General features: G+C 32.4%; 3 protein-coding genes across 3 annotated transcripts; 2 read left to right on the forward strand and 1 right to left on the reverse strand.

Moving 5' to 3' along the window:
* Positions 1–4441: 4441 nt before the first annotated feature.
* Positions 4442–8584, reverse strand: LOC123886478 (sugar transporter ERD6-like 6). The gene is made up of 18 exons (XM_045935798.1): positions 8219–8584; positions 8046–8108; positions 7709–7798; positions 7557–7616; positions 7333–7398; positions 7184–7249; positions 6985–7060; positions 6724–6788; positions 6543–6635; positions 6373–6453; positions 6187–6271; positions 5926–5972; positions 5765–5827; positions 5614–5673; positions 5385–5450; positions 5231–5290; positions 4906–5020; positions 4442–4819 (listed from the first exon to the last, which is right to left on the reverse strand). Exons 1-18 carry the CDS (start codon positions 8417–8419, stop codon positions 4707–4709), a joined length of 1470 nt encoding a protein of 489 aa, XP_045791754.1. The 5' UTR covers positions 8420–8584; the 3' UTR covers positions 4442–4706.
* Positions 8585–13757: 5173 nt separating this feature from the next.
* LOC123886485 (FACT complex subunit SSRP1) lies at positions 13758–19223 on the forward strand. Its single transcript, XM_045935803.1, has 16 exons — positions 13758–13956; positions 14463–14648; positions 14845–14950; positions 15548–15684; positions 15852–15935; positions 16019–16113; positions 16246–16354; positions 16485–16571; positions 16666–16758; positions 16946–17143; positions 17245–17390; positions 17473–17623; positions 18050–18148; positions 18251–18427; positions 18585–18663; positions 18791–19223. The coding sequence occupies exons 1-16, from the start codon at positions 13903–13905 to the stop codon at positions 18916–18918; spliced, it is 1929 nt and encodes a 642-aa protein (XP_045791759.1). The 5' UTR covers positions 13758–13902; the 3' UTR covers positions 18919–19223.
* Positions 19224–20280: 1057 nt separating this feature from the next.
* On the forward strand, positions 20281–22106 carry LOC123886492 (U-box domain-containing protein 6-like). Its single transcript, XM_045935810.1, has 4 exons — positions 20281–20659; positions 20841–21026; positions 21396–21503; positions 21675–22106. The coding sequence occupies exons 1-4, from the start codon at positions 20597–20599 to the stop codon at positions 22068–22070; spliced, it is 753 nt and encodes a 250-aa protein (XP_045791766.1). The 5' UTR covers positions 20281–20596; the 3' UTR covers positions 22071–22106.
* Positions 22107–22640: the final 534 nt, after the last annotated feature.

The following is a 22640-nucleotide window of genomic DNA, read 5'->3' on the forward strand; positions in this document are numbered from 1 at the left end:
AAATTAAAATCTCACTCTCTTAAATCTGCCAAAACATCTTTTACCTTGAGAGACTTCTTCTTTCCTTAAGAGCTGAAATGACAACCAACATGGATATGGGTGGTAAGGAATCACATGGGTAGGATTGTTGGGATGATGAAACCTTTCTTCTTTAAATACTCTTGTTCTTCCACATCTGGTAAGTGTGTTTTCTCACAGTCGTCAATAAGATGAGTGTGTTTTCTCACCGTCGTCAATAAGATGAGTGTGTTTTCTCATAGTTGTCAATGAGATGAGTGTGTTTTCTCACAGTCGTCAATAAGATGAGTGTGTTTTCTCATAGTTGTCAATGAGATGAGTGTGTTTTCTGTGTTTTCTCATAGTTGTCAATGAGATGAATGTGTTTTCTCACAGTTGTCAATGGGATGATGAACAGTTGTCAATGGGATGATGAAACCCTTCTTCCATAAATATTCTTGTTTCTCCACATCTACAGTCTCACACAATTGTTAATGGGATGAGTGTGTTTTCTCATAGGTGTCAATGAAATGAGTGTGTTTTTTCACATGCGTCAATGAAATGATGAAACCCTTATTCCATAAATACTCTTGTTTCTCCACATCAACAAGTAACCATGAAAATTGTCTGTCATTTATGTATCCTCTTGTTGGCTAGATTGTGAGAGATCTAATCCCTGCAAGTCAAAGAGAAAGAAATTAGTGTTGTAAAAAAAAAAAATCTTACAGGTCATTCACTAAGTGTGTCTTCTCACAGTTGTTAATTTCCATTGTCATCTTTAGAATCACATGGGTAAGATTGTCTGTCATTTATGTTGGTGAACTCGTGACCTCTTGTTGGTTAGATTATGAAAGATTCAATCCCTGCAATTTAAAGAGAAGATAAGAAATTAGTAATTTGCTATGAATTCATTACCTAATCCATATCTGAGTTATTTGACTTCAACATTTAACATTTAAATAGTTTTAAATAAGTCCATACACTATTTTAAATAGCTTTAAATTGCATAAAACTTAATTAAATTGTTTATCCAAACAAGATCAAAATATCAAACAAATCAAACAATCCATGAAAATAGTTATTTTCCACTAACAAACTGAATCCAACCCAACAAATTATTATCATGATCATAAAATTGCAATACCTTACCGCCATGTTTCTTGAACTCAGCCATATCAGCAAAGTATCCCCTACTCATTTCATCATTTCTGCACAAAATCCCATCAACATCACTAAATCAGCACAACACTTCACTATACCACAACAACTCAAACAAAACAAAAAAAAAAATGAAAAGATTAGTACTTTCTCATGTAAATTTGACAAACAAGATTGACATGTAAATTATATCAGTTGCAATAAAACTTGAAAAGAAACACAGCTAGATATACACCAAAGGAAATCTTGTACTCTATTCGTAATGTTAATATTATTGATTCTGATATATTGTTAGTACAAATGAAACATCGTACTCTATTGAATATTGAAATATGCACATTCAGGCTAATGTTTTCATTTAGCTTTTGGATACCAGTAACGTCAATTCATGGATCATTACATGAGAATTGTTAATATGGTCATCAACTATATTTGCAGCTGTTAGAATTTTATTGCAAATTTGCAATGGTTTCCTTATAATAAAAACTCTAGTTTTTGACACCTAGAAGCAAAACCGTGCTTACCAACTTTTGCTTTTGTAGAAGATTTGGAATTTAGTGTCACTAAAAATTTGGTAGAAGATTTGCAATGATTTGTACAACTTATAGGAATTGGGAGTAGATGCATTGTGACTGCATAGTGCTTGCACATATCTCTGCCGTTCGATTTTGAGCAAATTTTGATCGAGATGTGTATGACATCATGTAGTCAAAGAGTTATGGCCGCACAGTGTTAGATCCTTGAAGCGGTGGTTTTGGAAAATTTTGAGGTTGACACACAAATGAGCAATATTTGTTCTGTTCCTTTTTAATACACTCTTTACTGCAACCCTTGAGCTTGACTTTGGAAAGATAAGGTGAGCAACTCTAAATGTTTTCTGCCATTTAAAGGTATTTATAATGATGTATGATAATTCAAACAACCCAAATATGGACTAGGTCAAGTGGATTCAAAGCAAATTACTAATTTTCTCTCTTTTAAGTTACAAGGATTTGAATCTTTCATAATCTAAACAATAAGAGGACAGGAGTTCACCAACATAAATGACAGACAATCTTACCCATGTGATTCTAAAGATGACTGTTGAAATTAAGAACTGTGAGAAGACATACTTACTGGATGGTCTCATAAGATTTTTGTTTTGACAAAAAACAGATCTTATAAGATTGATTAACTGAAAACTTACTAATTTCTTCTCTTTAAATTGCAGAGATTGAATCTTTCATAATCTAACCAACAAGAGGGCATGAGTTCACCAACATTAGTGGCATATAATCTTACCCATGTGATTCTAAAGATGACAATGAAAATTAACAATAGTGAGAATACACACTTACTGAATGGTCTCACAAGATTGATTAACCGAAAACTTCTGGAAAACTTGGTTTTTGTGTTCATTTGGCTTTTATCAGAGAACCAAGATTAAGAAAATTGCTAGTTGGTTTTAGAGAAAATACTAATGTAACATGATGAGACGTTGTATGATTGACAAGTAAATTAATTATATCAGTTGCAATAAAACTTTAAAAGATTGTTGTAATATCCACAGCTAGATATATACCAAAGGAAATCTTGTACTCTATTTGTAATGTTAATATTATTGATACTGATATATTGTTAGTACAAATGAAACACCATACTCTATTGATACTGATTTTTTAAATTTTTCAATATTTAACTTAAAATTTGAACCATTCAATTTTGATCGGGATGTGTATGACATCATGTAGCTAGATCCTAGAAACCGTGGTTTTGGAAAAATTTGAGGTTGACAAATGAGGCAATATTTTGGTTTGTTCGGTTCCTTTTTAATACACACTTTACTGCACCCTTGAGTTTGAATTTGGAAAGATAAGGTTAGCTACTCACTCCGATCACTCCATTTTATGTGTGTGAGTTTCTAATGGCTTTACCATTTCGTCAATAAAAAAAAAAAAAACTATCAAACAAGTGATAATCTTTTGAATATCTTATTTCTTCAAACTTTTGTCAAATACTCTTATTTTTTTAATAAAACTAATTAATGCTATATATATGAATTTAATTTATATGCACCGTCGGTATAAAGTTATTTTGCACATGCGTCCAATAATATACTAACACGTCATGTATGGTAATTAAAAACACATGATGTGTCACATTCATTAAATGATGTGGCAACGCGTCATTGGATATGTGTGTAAAAAAAAATTACACCGACGGTGCACAACAATTAAACTCCTATATATATATATATATATATTAAGTTTTTTTATTTTTATTTTTTTTTTGTACTTAACTTATTATTTTTTTTTCTACATAATATATTAAATTTATTGGAAAGAGAAAGTGTGTGCAAAAAACTAGGAATATTAAAATAAATATATAATAGGAAGATAATATGCAAAAATATACTTAAAATTTAAAAAGACACTTAGGAAGTTGGTGTTAATATTCTAAAAAGACATTAAAAAAAACGGAGTATTTTTTATTTTTTTTTGGAAAAAATGATATTATATGTATTATTATTAAAAATATTTTTAACTTTTTTAAATGATAAAATTGAGCTTTTGAATTGATTAAAAAATTGAGTCTTTAAGTGAAACGTGTAAGTTTAAGTAATTTTATAATAGTTTAAACTTGTAAATTTGTTTTGATTTACGATTTTCTCAAAATAATTTTAGCTTTAATTTAGGTCCCGTTTGGACCTACTTATTTTCCACTTTTTTCTTCTCCTTAAAAGTAGTAAATAAGTAAAAAATTGTGTTTGACCCAACTTCTCCTTATTTTCTACTTCTTTACTTTATTTCTCTAATTTGTTTAAGGAGAAATTTTCTACTTCTCTATTTCTTTTAAAGAGAAGTAGAAAAGTAAAAAATAAGTAGGGCCAAATAAGACCTTAATATGAGAATCATACTTTAAAAACTGTAAAATCCATGAGTTTAAGTTTACTATTTAAAATGATATTTGAACAACCTTACGCTTACACATGCATCTAGGGTACCGTTAATGTATGATAAATAAAATAAAGAAAGAATTATGGTAGAACAAAATTGAAACAACACAAAAAAACAAAAGATCGAAGCGATTCCAGATGGATGAAGATGAGATTTGAATCAATCATTTTCTTTTGGCCATACTTACAGGAAGTGAAAACCATAACAAATTTCATTCTTAACAATCAACGACCATTTCTTCCCCCGACATGTGGAGGGTTTATTAAGCAATTGTGTTGAACTTTCTTGTTCTGCATAATTTAAAAGTTATATTGCATTGTCGACGGCATTAAAATTGATAACACCAACTATAATATATATATGTTTTGCTTCACAAATATCTCATAATACTTTTACATTTTACTGTAAAATGTTCAATGAGAGAGTTATCTCCAATCAATCAATCACCAATGGTAGTGACAATCGATCGATAAAAAAAAATGCAACATATGTATAATAACTATACTTCTTTGGTTTTCATATCTAACAAACCAAAAGAACATAAAAATGAATCGAATTAATGAACAACAATTAACAAGGTGCATAAGCTGAAGTCCTACTGCTAGAAAGGAAACTTCATCTGAAAAACTGTTGGATTTCTTCAAGAGTTTTTCCCTTCGTCTCAGGAACCCAAATAGCAACAAATCCTACTGTGAAAGCACATACAACTGTATATATTGTGAAGGTTCCTGATAAAAACAAAGGAATCTTCTAGTTAGTAACAAATATCAAGACATTTAGAGCAAAATAACAAAGACAAACAATGCACACAAACCTCCAGAACTCCAATCCAAGAGCAAATTTGCTGTCAATGTAACCAGCCAGGAAAAGAACCAATTGGCAAGTGTTGCAAAACTTCCAGCAAGGCCTTTGATGTTAATCGGAAGAATCTGTTATGCAATATATTCAACACATCAAGTCATCAGTTGTGACTTCAAATGCAATCAATCGATATTCCGTTTTAGAAATATTCGAGTTTAATAATTGAATACCGACATTAAAATAAATTACATTTCATTAACTTGCTACATTATAATATATAAGACAGGTTCTTAAAGAAAAGATTGTGGTGCATATCATTATTGAAGCATATATGGTACCTCAGACATTATAATCCATGGCATAGCTCCCATTCCCAAAGAGAATGCAATAACCATGACCTGAAAGAAATTGAAAGGTTATAATAAAATAGCTTGGGAAACAAGTAATCAAAATTTTTAGTTGTATAGTGAATTTGCATTTTCATTTACATACCACAACTCCACCCATAGACAAGAGGCTCAATATCCCATATAAAGAAGAATCTGGTGAAATATAATCCTGAGAGCAAATTCAACACAATATATTATCCATCTAAAAAACCAAAACATAAAGAAAAATTTGCTGATATGCAATCTAATTTCTAAACAGTTATGCATGCATGTAATAATATATTGTTAAAGTATGATGTTTATACAATAACAAACAAAAAAAATAGTATTACCTTCAAGTAGAATGCGATCGAAACAACTAAAAGACTCAAAGTCATTCCAGATGCAGAAACCTGCAATAGGAGATTTTGATTAATCTCTTTCTAACTCTCTAAAAAAGTAGTAAGTTTGTAATTAAACATGATAGAAAAAGTTTAGACTCACAATAAGTAGAAGCCGGCGACCGGATTTGTCTGCCAACCACAAAGTTAAAGTGGTAGCAAGAACCTAGATGACATGTAAATACTTTTCAGGTTATGGTTTGAGAGTAATTGACAGAAAAAAAAATGGGAACTTTACAAAGTTTAATTTCCTTTCGGTCGAACCTGAACAGCGCCAACTCCAAATGTAGCTGCGTCACTCGAACTAATTCCTGTTTAATATGTAATGAAATTATGAGATATGTGATTTTATTAAAAAAATAGCTTCTAGTATAAGTTGAAATTTGCTTAGGAATGCAAATTGTTTCATAAACTCTCTCATTTAGTTTTTGCATAAACATTTGTAAGCTTATAAGGACTTTTTTGCAAGTGAAGAATCTTAAAATGATTTTAATTGAGAAATAGTACATAATCAGTACAACATACCAGCATTTTGAAAGATAGTACTGGAATAAAAAAGAACACCATTAATCCCAGAAAGTTGTTGCAAAACAAGAAGTCCAATTCCAATCTAGCAATCGAATATATGACGCAGAGTTAGTATAAGCTGATTAGTCTCTGATGTCAATGTTAATTTGTTAAGCAGATAATGCTTATAGAAAAACAAGTTACCATTAAAGGAAGCCAATATCTTCTTTGCTTAAGTTCGGCAAATCGAACAGTAGTTCTTCTGCTTGACGATGAAACCGCAGTCTGAATGAAATGACTCTCATCAATAAAAATTTAGACATCTTGAAACTATATGAAGGACATGCAACCAAAATGAATGTTAATTATCACACCTTAATTTCATTGACTTCTAAAGAAATATCAGTTTCAAAACCTCTGAGTACTTGTAAGGAATTTTCAAATTCTTCTGTCATTCCCATTTTTGCCTGTATTCGCGCAAATCAAATAAACTTTATATTACATTATATATTACATATTCAACGAAAATTGAGAATACTGATTCACAAAGCTTACTAGCCATCTTGGAGACTCGGGAATGAAGAATAAACCAGGTATCAATAATGTACAAGGTATAATTCCTGCAAGAGTAGGGAATAAGTTGCTTATTGTAAATTTTGTCACATAACATTTAAGCCATCATGGAGACGTTGTATATACCATCAGGGTCTAGCACAAGTGGTTGGTGCGCAGTGTATAAGTGTTGTAAATCTTGTGGTACTGAGTTCGATTCTTCTTAATCATAAAAAAATAGTATAGTTGTATAGGCTATATTACCTATAATTGCAAGGTATCTCCATTGAACAAAAAGTCCTAGCAAATAAGCCAACATAATTCCAATGGTGACAGAAAGCTATGCAGAAAACAAACCAAAAAAAAGTTCACTTAATCTAGTATAGTGAAAATTTATTTATACCTAGCATGAAAATAGCAAGTTAACTCTAACTAATCTTGATGGTATTTACTATTTACCAACCTGGTTAACTGAAACTAGAGCTCCCCTCAAGTTTTGAGGCGATATCTCAGCTATATATACCGGCACCTATATGAATTTAAATACTCGATTATTGTCTTAACACATAACTTAATAACTTAGTAGAAAAAGTGAAAACATTTTGACATTACCGTGTAAGATATTATTCCGACGCCAAATCCTTCCAACAATCTTCCCATGTAGAGAAAAGAAGAATCCTGAAATATGCAAAATATGTTAAAATCTGCCCTTTGAGGTTACAGCTCTACAAAGTCAAACTCTTATCACTGAGCTGACACCTCGTGAATAGACGACCAACATCGGGAAAATAAGAATTTAAGTAAATTGAGCAAAAATCAAAATGATCCAAACTCACTTTTGCAAATGAGATGAACAACCAGCCAATAATATTGGGAATAGATGCAATCATCAAAGACTGCAATTTTAGAAAACAGTGAATTTTGATAAGTAAATGAAAAATACACATGTAAATACAATGCAATATAAGAAAAGAAGAAAAGGGGTTACCCCTTTGCGCCCCATATACTCAGCAATTTGACCACTAGCTATTGCTCCAACCATAGCACCCACATTGGACAAAGAACCAAACAAAGAAAACTATATAACAAAATAAGAAAAAAAATTAGGCTAAGAGAAAAAAAAAACAGAAGATCAAGAAGATGGAATCATATCAACTAAGCATGTCATTGAGTGAGCATTTGTCAAACATAATTTTGAACATAAAATAATTTAGGCTAAATTGCACTTTTGACCCCATAACTTTCACAAACTTGCGATTTTGGCCTCCTAATTCTCATAATAACACTTTTGACCCCTAATTACGATCATATACAAATTCTCATACCTCTGAAACTGAGAGACCAAGATCAGTGATGATTGCTGATTGTGTAGGTGATGTATACCCTGCCTGCAATAAATGATATGTATCTGGTCCATAATATGAAGTTTATGCAAAGTGCGTAATAATTAAAATGATGAAAATGAAAAGAGAAAAATAAATAAAATAAAATTACATACTGTAAAACCAAATTGAATAGGACCCAAAGCAACAATGAGAACACAAGCAATAACAGAAATGGAAGAATCACGAATAGCTTGTGTTGACCCAAAAAAACTACTTGATTGTCTTCTTTCACCAATTCTATACCAACTTCCTGTATGTAGAAATGGCTTCTTCAAATCCCTTCCTTCTTCATTCTCCTTCCGAACAAAACTCATAGCTACCTTATTTTTCTTCTATGATGATAATTTCTTAACTCAAAGAAAAGAACACAATAGCTTATACACAGAGAGAGATTATGTGTGACATGTAATGTCATATATCATATGGTTGCGTTATTAATTATATATAAGCTGATTCAAAGAAAAGCACGTTATATATTACAGCTATTGCTTATCAGAATAGTACAGAAAACATTAATTAATACAACTATATATAAATAAATTTGGAAGAAATTTTTTTATATATAGTAGATTATAAGATATAGTACTTTAACGAGGCAGCATATATCATTATAGTTCATCGTTATCCATTTTCTGATAATTCATAGAGTAATAAAAGGAATACATAGTGATTATAATTAGACATATTAATCATAAATAAAAAGAAATCATAATGTATTCAAATTTTCTTTTTTTTTTAATTCGTTGTATTTAGAAATTAATTTGTATACTATGTACCATGTGTAAAGCTTTTTACACATGGATCTAATCTAATGATTATGTGTTGTTATTATTTTCGATAAAAATGTTAAAAGAAAGAAATATGTAATATATATTAAGAATAAGAATATATTATGAGGTTTTTGTTGAAAAGATAATTTTAGGATGGTAAATTAAGAACTTATCCAAATTTGAAAAAACAAAACTTATCCAAATTTCAAACAAGCTAAGTATATCCTTAATTTTAAAAATATCCTTAAAAACATCCTTAATTTTAACTTTTTCTTTATCAGTTCACTTTTTTTTTGCGCCTAAGTATCAGTTCACTTTTTATTAAGCCTTTTGCCATTCTACCAAAAAAAAAAAAGAAGCCTTTGACCAAATGTATAAATTTCATAATGTATAATTGATCACACAACGCATGATCTTCCATTTTCATATCCACAACAACATAGCTATTCTAAAATATTGTCGAAAGTAAATATAGCACTAAAATAATTAGGCAGCGGGGCATTGGTTAAGCATTTAAATGTGAATTTTTTTTTTTTGATATTGTGTAGTCAACATAACAAAGTCTAAATTTTAGTGTTTTTAATGCGCATTTTTTCTTTTATTGTTCTTTTTGGCTCCTTAACTGATATCTGGTGCACTAGTTAACAAGAGCCAAAAAATTAGCATGCCAATCATCGTACTAAAAAAATATATAACACGTGAATCACATCAGATCTGAGATTTTCCATACTCACTGCACGTTTCTTTTTTTATCACGATGGTACCAAATTTTACGATTGTTAACAACAACTATTTTTATTAAAATTAAAAATGGAACTCCTAAAGCACCTAAAATCTTTATTACAATTAATTAATTATTAGTTACGTAATAGCATAAGAAAAAAAAAATATGTACCGTAAAATAATTTTACACTGTCAACTAATATCAACCATGTTTTAGGTCACATCACCCTATTAAACCTCATTTTCTTAATATGATGTAGAAGAATGCTTCATTTTTATTGGTTGTCAGTGTAAAATTAATTTACACCGACGGTGCATAGTGTTTAAACTCATAGTATAAATATTTTTTAATCAAAATGTTATTTTCGCATAGATTTTGACAACAGTACCGACATTTGATACAGTACTGTTTATAGTATTTGTAGGGTGAAGAAGTAAGATGCCAATGTTGTAGGCACTTTTGATTTCAATTTCGAGGTCTATGCATATATACCAAGAAGAGCAATGCTATTTATCGCGAACCAAATCTCACGAATGGATCACGAATGGTTATTTTTCCAAAAAATATCTTAGTTATATTTGTATTCTTTATTGATTCTTTATTAATATGAAAATATTGTAACCGCTTTGCCTTATTATCACTTGTGTTGCCCACGTATACTCTGTTTTTCCGTCACCGAATGCCCCAAAAAACTCTGTTTTTTTTTTGAACAAGATCTGCTCTGTTTTGTTGCAATACCTTTTCTTCTCATATGTACAAATGGAAGTGAGAGTGATGATCTGATATTGGGACTTGGGACCATACAAAAGAACAAGTCATGAGAAATAGTAGTGCACACAGTGATCCCAAATTTCCAACGGTTGAGACTTGAGAGAGAGTACAGAAAAAATAATAAAGATGGAAGAAGTTGGAATGGAAAGAGAGGAGAAAGACTTGCACAAAACTAAACCCTTACATAGCATGTATCCACTTCTCAAATTGGCTTCCAAGGAATCCAAACAAAGATAACGATGTACCGGCGGTGAGTTCACTTTTGTCGATAAAGATATTTTACATGGAAGGTTAACTTGGTTTGAAAGAAGAAAACAAAACGCGGCTTAAAAAAATGAAGTGAAACACGCAAGTGGCAGTGCCACGTCATTCGTGAGCCTCTCGTGATGCTATCATTCGCGATAATCAGCATTTCCCTACCAAGAAATGTAGAAAAAATTAGAGAAAAAAAGTTGTTGATAAACCAAGAATGCAAGACACTAATTTCTTCATTCTCTTATTTAGGTTCATGATCTGTTTTTCACCAAGATTTTCAAAAACCCTAATTTTTCGTAAATATGAATGAGTTTGAAAAACATTAACAAAAATAATTAGGCCTCTTCGAAGCACTCCTCTCTCAAGTCCAAACGGACTTTTTGACGTGTATGTGTTTTTTAGTGCATATAGTTCAAAATGTTCAAACCATTAGACTCACATTTGCACACCACTACTTATAAAGGAATCACATTTTCCACACTTACAGCACCTCGCTGTAACTAATCTGTACCTCCCGATCTCTGATGAGCGGCTGAAATTGTTTTGCTTTATAAAATTGTATTTTAAATATGAACCGTCTGATCTCAAATCAATGGTTATGATCGATTACATCATGAAACCTATTTTTTTACATCATTGAATTCGGGTCCACATATAAACACTTTAGTTTTTCTTAGTTCCACTTCAATCTTCTTTTATAAAAAAAAAAATAACGTTAGCAAGCAGCATATATAAAAGCTTATTAAATACCTTTTGTATGGCAACATCAAAATTTGAAAATAAAATATGGGTGTTGAACAAAGAACATGAAATTCTCCCCTAATTAAAATGCAAAACTTTCTAGGTTGATTAATACAATGATTCCAAAAAAAAAATGGTTGATTAATACAATACAACTAAATATTTTTTATCCTATGATATCCTATTATATATTCTTGTACTTGACAAAGATTTGTATGGACTCTACTACTAAGTATACACAAAATAATACATCTATTGTAGAACTAATTCAACATATATCTCATGCTTTGGGAGATGATGCATAGCGAGTAAATGATGGTATAGGTGATGGTGCCTTTAAAGGTGCACTAGATGGTGCCTTTAAGGGTGCAGCTTGTTTTGGTGATAATTCAGGTGCTGCATTTGCTGGTGTCAATTTAGGTGCACCTGCAGGTGCATTTGTTGGTGCTTTAGTTGGTGAATTCTCTGGTGATTCTACATTATCTGCCGCTTCATCATCAGGTAAATCTGCTGGTGCTGTTGATGGTGTACTTCCTGATGTTGTTTCGTCACTGATTTTTTTACAACAAAAGTTACATATAAGTTTTGATTAATTGAGAATAGTTTAATCTTATATAGCAACATCGGATGTTGATCGGCTGCTGTTGCAAAACAACACAGTTTGTCGCACTAAGCAATCACAAGTACCATTGATTTCAAACTGAACGGTTAAGATTATATTAAGTAAAAGCAATCTCGGCCGTCCATTTAAACCGGACGGTCCCGATCTGTTACAGCGGCCTGTTGTAACAACGGAAAATCCATTTCTAGCAACATCATCTTAGTAGTCTTTTTTACGGGGCTATTTTAGTCATTATTGGTAATTATTTTATTACTATTATTATTCTTCGTATCATATCATATATGTTTGATGATGACTTTCCAAAGTAGAAGTTTATCACGGTCCTCTCTTATGTAACATCTGAGACAATTATAGACGCCTCAAAATTCAACTCATATTTGTTAAATTAAACCGACATCTATTGTGTCATTGTCTTATCGGTGAGACGAGAGGACCGCAAGCCTACACTTTTAAAGGGCAGCATATTAATTCGTCGTTGGTATATTGAAAAAAAATTAGGTACCAGTCCACAGCGGACCACGATAGAACTTTCCTATTGAAGAGTGTCTCAAAAATAAGGAAAAGAATAGCACACATGATCTTACTCTGCTTCTTGAACCAAATCAGCCAATGATCCATTATCCATGGCTTCCTCAGCAGCCTCTTCGATATGACCATCTCCTAAAACATTCTTAGCCTCATCCAATGTATCTTGAGATACACCAGATTGTTTTGCTCCATCTATTAGACTTTGCCATGAATCTTGACACAAAACTGAATTGTATGGCAACACCAACAATGCAAATGCCAAATAAATTGATATCTTTGCCTCCATTTTTCTGGTAGTTTGCAATAATGTGAAAGTACAACTTTGTTTGGTTGAAAATTCTTTGTTATAATAATTATATAGTATGAAGTGAGTTATATTTGGCTCTCATGTTCAAATTTGAAATGGGGTTCACACAAGTGTTAAGTATTTGGGTGTCACATAAAAGTTTGCTATATTTCAACAATCTTACAATGTTAAGCCTTCATTTGCGGCTTTGCTAATTATATAGCCATCAAGGCATCAAGTAGATATGTAACAAAGAAAAAAGTCTACTAGTCTAACAATTAATTTGCAAAGAATAATAGGCAACATGTGTGCTCTAATTAAAGACATACTCCTCGCATAAATTGAGAGTAGAGGCTTTATGCTGACATGACACCAATTAAATTCAGCCATATGTGTCAAAGTCGAATAATTATATTTTAGGTTACTACTTTTCATTAGGTTACACATATTCTTATCATTTACTTAAAAAATGTTTTTCACAAATCTTATTCATCTTTTCTTTCTCTGTAAGATCAAATTTTTTCGTCGGCGCTTCGCTTGTTGCCGCCGCTTCGCTTGTCACCGTCACTGCTTCACTCATGATCCTTGAAGATCGCCGCTTCCTTAGGCTTCAGAATCACTTCTCCATCATCGGCCTCTTCACAATTGTCTCTCAGAATTTTGTTTCGACTACGTTTGTCCCAGAATCAGTTCATCTAGGTAACAATGATTTTATTTTTTATTCTATTGTATGTTTTAATCACTATTTATCGATTTAACAATTCAAATAGTAATTACAAATCTCTCAAGGAATTAATCGGTCCATCAAGTAAACTATGCTTACTAGAAGTTATGCTAAACGATAACCTGAAATACTCGATAATCATACTAGAAATATAAAAGACAAAAATTAGTAATTTGCTTAACTAGTGCCCTACCATTTTCCATTAATTATCTTTTTTGAATAAAGTTACTAGTATTTGTTTTGTGGCAATATTTTTTGTGTGTATATATATATATGCTTAGTTTGGTAGCTATGGCGCCATATGTTTTTGTGACATATTAATACCCAGCGAGCGCAGTGTGCAGAGTAACATTTCTTCTCATCTGATCTCGCCACCATGACGGACGGTCATCTCTTCAACAATATTACCCTCGGCGGCCGTGGCGGAACTGTTAGTCCTCTTTATCTCTCTCTACAATCTTCCATTTTCCCACTTACTTTTCCTTCCCCTTTCTCGAAACCCTAATTGCTCCAACTACACTTTCAATCCTCTCCGACATCTTCATTTTTTCCCTTTTCAAAATTATTAACCCGAGTTTTAGGGTTTTCTTCTCTATTTTATTTTTATTTCCTTTATTGTTTGCTTCTAGCTTTAGATTTTAGGGTTTAGGTTTAGGGTTATTATTTTAGTGTAGGAATTAGAAAATCGTATCTTTATTTTGTAAGTTTGTTGATATTTTAGCTTTTAGTGTGATTTATTGAAAAAATGTATAAACTGAGGAAAAAGCAAAATTAACCATAACTCAAGATGAGGTAAATTCATTTTCTGCTGCATCAGATTTTTTGTTATACCACAATCACCAAATTTTGTGCTTTTCTAGTGAATTTGTGAATTGGTGACTGAAAATAGAAATTGTTAACTATGACACTTATTTTTTCATATTTTTGGGGTTGCAGAATCCGGGGCAGATAAAAATATATTCTGGAGGAATTTTTTGGAAGAGACAGGGTGGTGGTAAATCAATTGATGTTGATAAGGCTGACATAACGGGTGTCACATGGATGAAGGTTCCAAAGACGAATCAACTTGGTGTTCAGATCAAAGATGGGCTGTTCTACAAATTCACTGGTTTCCGTGATCAGGTAGTTTCCTGCCCGTCTTGAATGTGCATTTACATGTGTTTGATGTAGAAAAGGAATTTAATTATCTGGTTTGGTTTCTTAATTTTGTCACTCTTATGAACACTTTTACCGAATACCGATCTAAACATTGGTAATTTGGACTTTGATTGCTATTGGGTACTGTTTCTTGTGTTGATATTTTATACTTGTTTTGCAGGATGTTGTAAGCTTGACCAATTTTTTCCAAAACACTTTTGGAGTAACTGTTGAGGAGAAGCAGCTTTCTGTTACTGGGCGCAATTGGGGAGAAGTTGATCTAAACGGTTTGTGATCTTTACGTGAACTGACTTTTGTCTTTTAATTGTGATATTTCTCATACATTTATATTTCTCAAACACCTAGATCGTTTTAAATGGCAGCATCATGAAGACATGGTAAGTAAAGTAATATTTTAAGCATGTGCAGTGCTCTATTTTCAAAGAAATTTGGTTGAAACCATTCAGTTTGTATTTGGAGTGCAGTGCACTACCTTTGTAAAATGCAGGGTAATTTCCTTAAAAGAAAGGCCAGGAAAGTTATGTGCTGCTGTATTTTTTACCCATTTTGAAGTTGCTTCTTTTTTTTATTCTTTTTCTTTTGCACGTCTACAATGAATCTATGCACCACTACCTCTAATCTGGTAGTTACATCAAGTGCAATTTAATCTGAGAAATCGTTAAGATAGGAATTTGTTTTTTTAGGGGTGGGAAATGGGGCTTGCTTCTCAAACAGGAACTTTATCTCATTCTTGCTTTCTTCTTTGGCCTATCAAATCAAGTCTTTCCCTTATGGTGGACCTTTTTGATAGAACTGACTTGACTGCTTTTATATGGCTATACTATAGTACTAGTGGATGTCTTATGCTTCTATTTCCATTTCAGGAAATATGCTGGCTTTTATGATGGGTTCAAAGCAAGCTTTTGAGGTGTCTTTAGCAGATGTCTCTCAAACAAACCTTCAGGGGAAAACTGACGTGATATTGGAGTTCCATGTGGATGACACAACTGGAGCAAATGAGGTATATGTATATCTATAGAGTCTTGTGAGTTTTAATCAATTCATACAGTTAGAACAAAATTTTCCTCGTCCAAACTTGGGCTTGAATAGTATTGTAGGCTGCAGTGAGTAGGCTCATTTTGGAAGTGCATTTTTTATGATCTAATATTGTTTATGTTACGATCCCAGAAAGATTCTTTGATGGAGATGAGTTTCCACGTACCAAATTCCAACACCCAGTTTGTTGGTGATGAAAATCGCCCTTCTGCTCAGGTGAGTTTGTTTGTGACTTTAATTAATATATTGTCATAATAAATTCTAGGTAACTGACATTTGGAAAATCATTTTGGTATAAGGTTTTCCGTGATAAAATAATGTCTATGGCTGATGTCGGTGCTGGGGGAGAAGATGCTGTTGTTACATTTGATGGTATTGCAATTCTTACACCAAGGTAATGCTTTTAATTGCACAACATGTATCATCCAACTATTTAGTTTCTTATCAGTGTCTTGCATGCTTTTGTTGCATTACGTCCTTTCAAGAAAATAGTTGATCTATAATAGAAATTTTCTTTATTGTGCAGAGGACGATACAGTGTTGAGTTACACCTGTCATTCTTGAGGCTTCAAGGACAGGCTAATGATTTCAAAATCCAGTACAGCAGTGTTGTCCGCCTATTTTTACTTCCTAAGGTTTATGTCGTAATCCTTGCTTTCATATAACAGTGTTATCAGCCACACATGTCTTAAAGTTGATGCTTTTCTCTGGATTTGTAAAGTATACTGACAACTTCTCATGTCTGCTGGTTGTATGTATTTGAAGTCTAATCAGCCGCATACCTTTGTCATTATTAGTCTTGATCCCCCTATTCGGAAAGGACAGACTTTGTACCCTCATATCGTGATGCAGGTAATTTTTTACTTTATTGGTTTGTGGTTTACTAATTTAGTTACGTGTTTTGCTTGCTTCTGAACCTAGCTTTGTTTTGCTCCTTTCTTTATAGTTTGAAACTGATTATGTGGTTGAAAGTGAATTGGCAATGAGTGAAGATCTTTATAACTCAAAGTACAAAGACAAGCTGGAGCTGTCTTACAAGGTATTGACTAAACTGTTGATAATTGGTTTATTGTTTTATAACCCAAGATACTGCTTCTCAAGAGCTGCTTGGGAAATGAAAAAGAGTATATTTTAGTTGATTGGTTGGTGTGAGAATTTGGTAACTCTGGGTCATGTAATCACATGAAACAATAGTTGATATATTTAATTCACAATTCAATAATCAGGGGCTTATCCATGAAGTGTTCACCACAATATTACGTGGTTTGTCTGGGGGCAAAGTTACCAAGCCTGGAAAATTTAGGAGTTGTCAAGATGGTTATGCAGTGAAGTCATCTTTGAAAGCTGAAGACGGAATTCTGTATCCCCTTGAGAAGAGCTTCTTCTTTCTGCCTAAACCTCCCACTCTTATTCTTCATGAAGAGGTAAAATCCAGTTGTAATTACTGATAAATATTGGTTTCTGGTTGATGTGCATATGATACTTAGAGATTAGAGGCTTTAATGGTTTCATCATTTCCTACTAGATTGACTATGTGGAATTTGAGCGACATGCTGCTGGTGGTTCAAACATGCATTATTTTGACCTTCTTATCAGACTAAAATCTGAGCAAGAGCATCTCTTCCGTAATATTCAGAGAAATGAATACCACAATTTATATGGTTTTATCAGGTAAATATTAGCTCACTGCCAAAATTTACTACAACTAATTGTTGATTACACAAATAATTCACTTTTGGCCTGTATGTGGCAGTTCAAAGGGCTTGAAAATCATGAATTTAGCTGATGCCCAACCAACTGTTGGTGGTGTGGCTAAGGTTCTTGAGAATGATGATGATGATGCCGTCGATCCACATCTTGAGCGCATCCGAAATGAAGCTGGTGGAGATGAAAGTGACGAGGAGGTGCCTAATCTGTACTTGATGTTGTTTTTAACCTCTTCTTTAGATCATGAGTAGCTTTTGATATATTTGTGTTCTAACTTAAGCTATTGAGGTAACAATATTTATGTCCAACATTATATGAATATATAGTGGCACGGACATGAAAATACATAAGTGAGCTGTGAAGTCTACTTGCATTTCAGTTTTGCCATGCTTAAACTTGCATGTCTGTAGTTAGTTATGCAGTTAAACTTTATCCTGTTTATCTAACACTTTCAGTTTGTTATGCTCTCTTTATTGCGTAGTGTTACGGTTGTGTGCATTTGTTCTGTACTTCTATGCATGTCATGTGAGCATGTCTTGGGGGGCTGCATGTGGCTGGATTTCCCTCTAGAATTAGTTTCCCTTTGTATATATTATTAATTAGTTGGGGTAAAATGTCTACAGGATTCAGATTTTGTCCTTGACGGGGATGATGGAGGTTCTCCTACTGATGATTCTGGTGCAGATGACTCTGATGCTAGCCAAAGTGGCGGTGAGACAGAGGCAAGTGATTTGATTTTATTTGTCTTTATTATCTTGTGATACCTCACCTATACTCTTTAAAACTTTTTTGTCCCTGACACCTTAATGATGACCAATTCTCAGAAGCCTCCCAAGAAGGAACCAAAGAAGGATCTGCCGTCTAAGCCATCTACTTCTAAGAAGAAATCAAAAGATGCTGATGAAGGAGGACCAAAGAAGAAACAGAAGAAGAAAAAGGACCCAAATGCACCTAAGAGGGCACTGTCTGGTTTCATGTTCTTTTGTCAGATGGAAAGAGAGGTTTGTTTTATGTTGTACATATTGGTGATGTGATTTTGTGTGGGAGTATAGCCATTGTAACTGGGCTGTACTCAATATAGCCAAATGCGGCATTTGTCAAAATTGTTCATAGTTACATTGTATTTAAGAAATTACAATACCTGTTTTTTAATGACAGAATCTGAAGAAAACTAATCCCGGAATTTCATTTCTTGATGTGGGAAGAGTACTTGGAGAGAAATGGAAAAATCTGTCAGGTATGGCTGGTTGCCATTATTTCATTTCATGCAATCCTGTCTAGTGCCATTGGTGATCACGGATCAAAGCATATATATTTATGTGTTATGACTAAGTTTTATGTTTCTTTGCATGTTCAATACACAGCGGAGGAGAAGGAACCTTATGAGGCAAAAGCCCAAGCGGATAAAAAACGTTACAAGGATGAGCTTAGTGGCTACAAGAATCCTCAACCTATGAACATTGATTCAGGAAATGAATCCGACAGTGCCTAAGGTTGCCTTAATAAAAGTCATGCTCTGTGATATTTATAAATGGCGATGGCATCTCTTGTTGTAATGGTAAACCTCCTGTTGTAATGATGTGGTTTGAGTGTTATATATCTCGGGGTTCCAACAGCTGATTGTTTGCATGACTTGGGAAAGGTGGAAGAAGGATGAGGTCGTTTATGTGCTTAGTATAATTATTATAGATATATTTGTAATTCAGTCTGCCAACATAACATTCTGGTTACCTGACAGTGCCTCTTATCGAGTATCTCATCGGCTTACATAATAGTAGTAGTAACTTTTTGCCCCAATTGACTTTTAAATAATATTCAGAGTCTCTTATCAAGTCTTAGAGATGATTGACTGCATGAGAGGGGGAAATAAGTGCTCTGCACTTGTGTTTTCTTCACCATAGTTTGCGTTATTGAAATTTCTTGGTAAGTTTTAACGAGTCACTTTCCACGTAAAGTTTTAATTTTTTTCTTCCACCGGAATAGTTTAATGAGACATATCTTAATGGCCATCTAAGAGCAAGTGTTGTGAATAATATTAGTATGAATGGTTATGAACTACAATGGTTACATAGTTAAACGAAAGTTAGATTGAGTATAGAAAAGATAAAGTTAGAAAACAATCATTCATGTAATTTGGATTGCACACAAGTGACCATCTAATGGAGATTATTTAAATTTCAAGTAGATTTTGATATTTATTTTAATAACTAAAATCACTAAACTTGATATCTAGACTGTATGATTTTTTCTTCGTTTACGATGGAGCTGGAGATCGAACCAGAATTTCTAGGATACTATTCAAATTTCTTACCGCTAGATTAAATCTAATGGTTATATGATTTTGATCAAACAGTTACAATCTCTTTACTTGTGTGATTATCTGTAGTTAGTGACCGTAAAAAATTTGTTTCTCATAAAAAATATTGTTTATTAATCTGTTAATTTTCTAGACTTTTCTATATTGTACACGCTTTTAATTTTTTGGGGTTGAGGATTGACAAATATTTTTTTGTGGAAAACAAAGGATACTTGGTTGAAAAGTAAGCCAATCAAAGTTTTTTTTTTTTGTTTTTATAAAGAAATCTTTCTATTTTGTCATGCTTAAAAACATAGTAATTTCACAAGCTTTGCCTACCATTGGGTGCATTTGTCCAGCCACACAAAACATAGGGTGGCCGGGGACCCTACATATGGCATGATTACCCTCTTTTTAGGTCTTGGACTTTTTCTTGTATTATGGTTGGTCCAATTTCATTTTCATTTCACCTTTTTTAATTGTCATTTTCATTTTATTCAGCCAATCATATTTGCTATTTTTTTTTTTTCCATTTTATGTTCGCACACTTCACATCAAAAGCTCTTCTATCTTTTTCTTTTCTTTTTTCCATTATGTTGTGCACCAGATGAAGAGTCAACGAAGACCAAGCATGACTGCATGGCCCAAACATGATAGAATCACGCGGCAAACAATACTGCTAAATAGTAGTAAATCCTATTTAAGATCAAAACTTGCCACAGCTTAAGGAAAAGCTGAAAATAGACAGAAGAATAAGCAAAGACTGTTGTGTTTCTCTCAGCAACATATATTGCCACCAACCAAGTTCCTAACATTACCACTCATCATCATTTTTCTTCTTTTTCTCTTCTTCTCACCCACTTTCAATCTCTAGATGCTTCCCAATAACTGTTCTACACCTCTGGAGATTCCAATTCCAACCTCTTCTAAATTCAAGGTATCCTCAATTTTCTATTTTGTTACATTTTTTTTTATTAAGTAGTCCAATGGTTAGATTTCGAACTCTGAATTCTGCATATATAATGTGATGTGTTTAGCAACTGATGACTTCTATTATGTTACATGCATATATGAAATTACCGTTTTATTATACTTAATCAATTTTTTACTTTGTGCAGGTTCACCATTCAATATGCATAGAGCTTCAAGGATTCATTGATAGAATTTTGCATATTATATTATCAGTTGAATCTTCAAGACCAAATTGTACTTTAGCAATTCAAGCATTGTGCTCTTTGCACTTCACTTTGGATAAAGCCAATTTAATTATCAAACACTGTTCTGAAGCCAGTAAACTCTATCTGGTAAGTACTTCTTTAACTTCAGGTAGGACAGTTAAAAATACCAAAAACTAAACCGAACCCTTAAACCGAGCAATACTGATAAAAGCTGAGCTGGACCAGTTCAGTTCAGTTCAGTTCGTGAACTATATGCCACATATTCGGTTTTTTCGGTTCTGTTTAACAGTTCGATTTAGCTTTTGGTATTTAAACAGTTGATAATATTCCGGGGTTTTCAATGGTTCCAATTATTAGCCAATAATAACAATTTTACACGGTTTAATTCACAACGAATCAGTTCAGTTCGAAAAATTATATTTATAGTTCTATTTTTTGTAAAGGTAGTTTTGGTTGGGTTCCTAACTCTGACCTTCTTATTTGCAAATTGGTTAGGTAATAACATCACACAAGATTCTTTCAAGATGCGAAAAAGTAAGAAACTCTTTCGCGTTGTACTTGACTCAGATTCAAAATACTGTTCCAATTTCATTGGTTGCTGAGGTTAGTTAATCTTACTAATTAGCCTTTTACACAATTTTTTTTGTTTTTGTTTCTTGAATATTATAAGGAACCAATAATTGTAATATTTTATATTTCTTTATGCTATTTCATATGTTATTTGGATTTTATTAGTGCAACTTGATAATTGAGACTTTTTGAATTGGCCTGCAGATATGTACAATACTACATGATCTAAACCATACAAAATTTTCATTGGAATTTGAAGAAGATGAGACTAGGAAAATTTTACTTTCATTGCTTGAGAAGGAATTTTCTGATTCAGTTTCTATGGAGAATGCAGAAGTTGAAGCTATTCAAAATGTAGCATTGAGGTTGGATATAAAATCTTCATTTTCTCTCTTAGTAGAGAAAACAAGTCTTAAAAAGCAACTTGAAAAGGTCAATAAGACAAACCAAAAAGACAAGGAACTTTTACAATACCTTTTGTATTTGTTAATTAAATATGGAAAATTCATTTTTCAGTTTCAAAATGGAAACAATGTGTGTGTTAATCAAGTCAATATTATGATTATTGACTCTGTCGAACCAATTGTTGGAAATTTATGATTATATATTGTCCATAAAGCTTCTGTGTTATTTTCACTTGTTCTCTTACTTTTCACTTGTTCTCTATCAGATTATTAGAGTTTTAGAGCTTTAGATTAGAGTTAATATCGACCATGCAAAATAGTTTTACAAATACATGCGATCAAATCACGCTATATACATATTTATGACGATATTTTAAGAACTAATCAATAAAAATGATATTATGAATCCCTATGAGCTTAACTCAAATGATAAGAACATCATATTTTATAGTATATAGGAGTTGGCGTTTAAAATCTTCAGTTATTCGTCTTTAAATGGTGAAATTCTAGCTACTAATAACTGAAAATAAATTACATTTTGTTGTAATTTTCTTGGATGCATATGAAAAATCATATGTGCATAACAATTAATTTGTTGGATTAAAAACAATTATTTGGTACTCATTGTGAAAGTCAAAAAAGGTATCTTTGAAAGTAATAGACATGGATACTTCTTGTATGCTTCCAAACACATCTTCCAAAAGTATTTTAATTTTTTTTTGGCTTAAATACTTTGTTTTCTCTAATTTATTTTTGATTTTTAAGT

This window comes from Trifolium pratense, linkage group LG1 (genome assembly GCF_020283565.1).
Source record: "Trifolium pratense cultivar HEN17-A07 linkage group LG1, ARS_RC_1.1, whole genome shotgun sequence".
Lineage (NCBI taxonomy): Eukaryota > Viridiplantae > Streptophyta > Magnoliopsida > Fabales > Fabaceae > Trifolium > Trifolium pratense.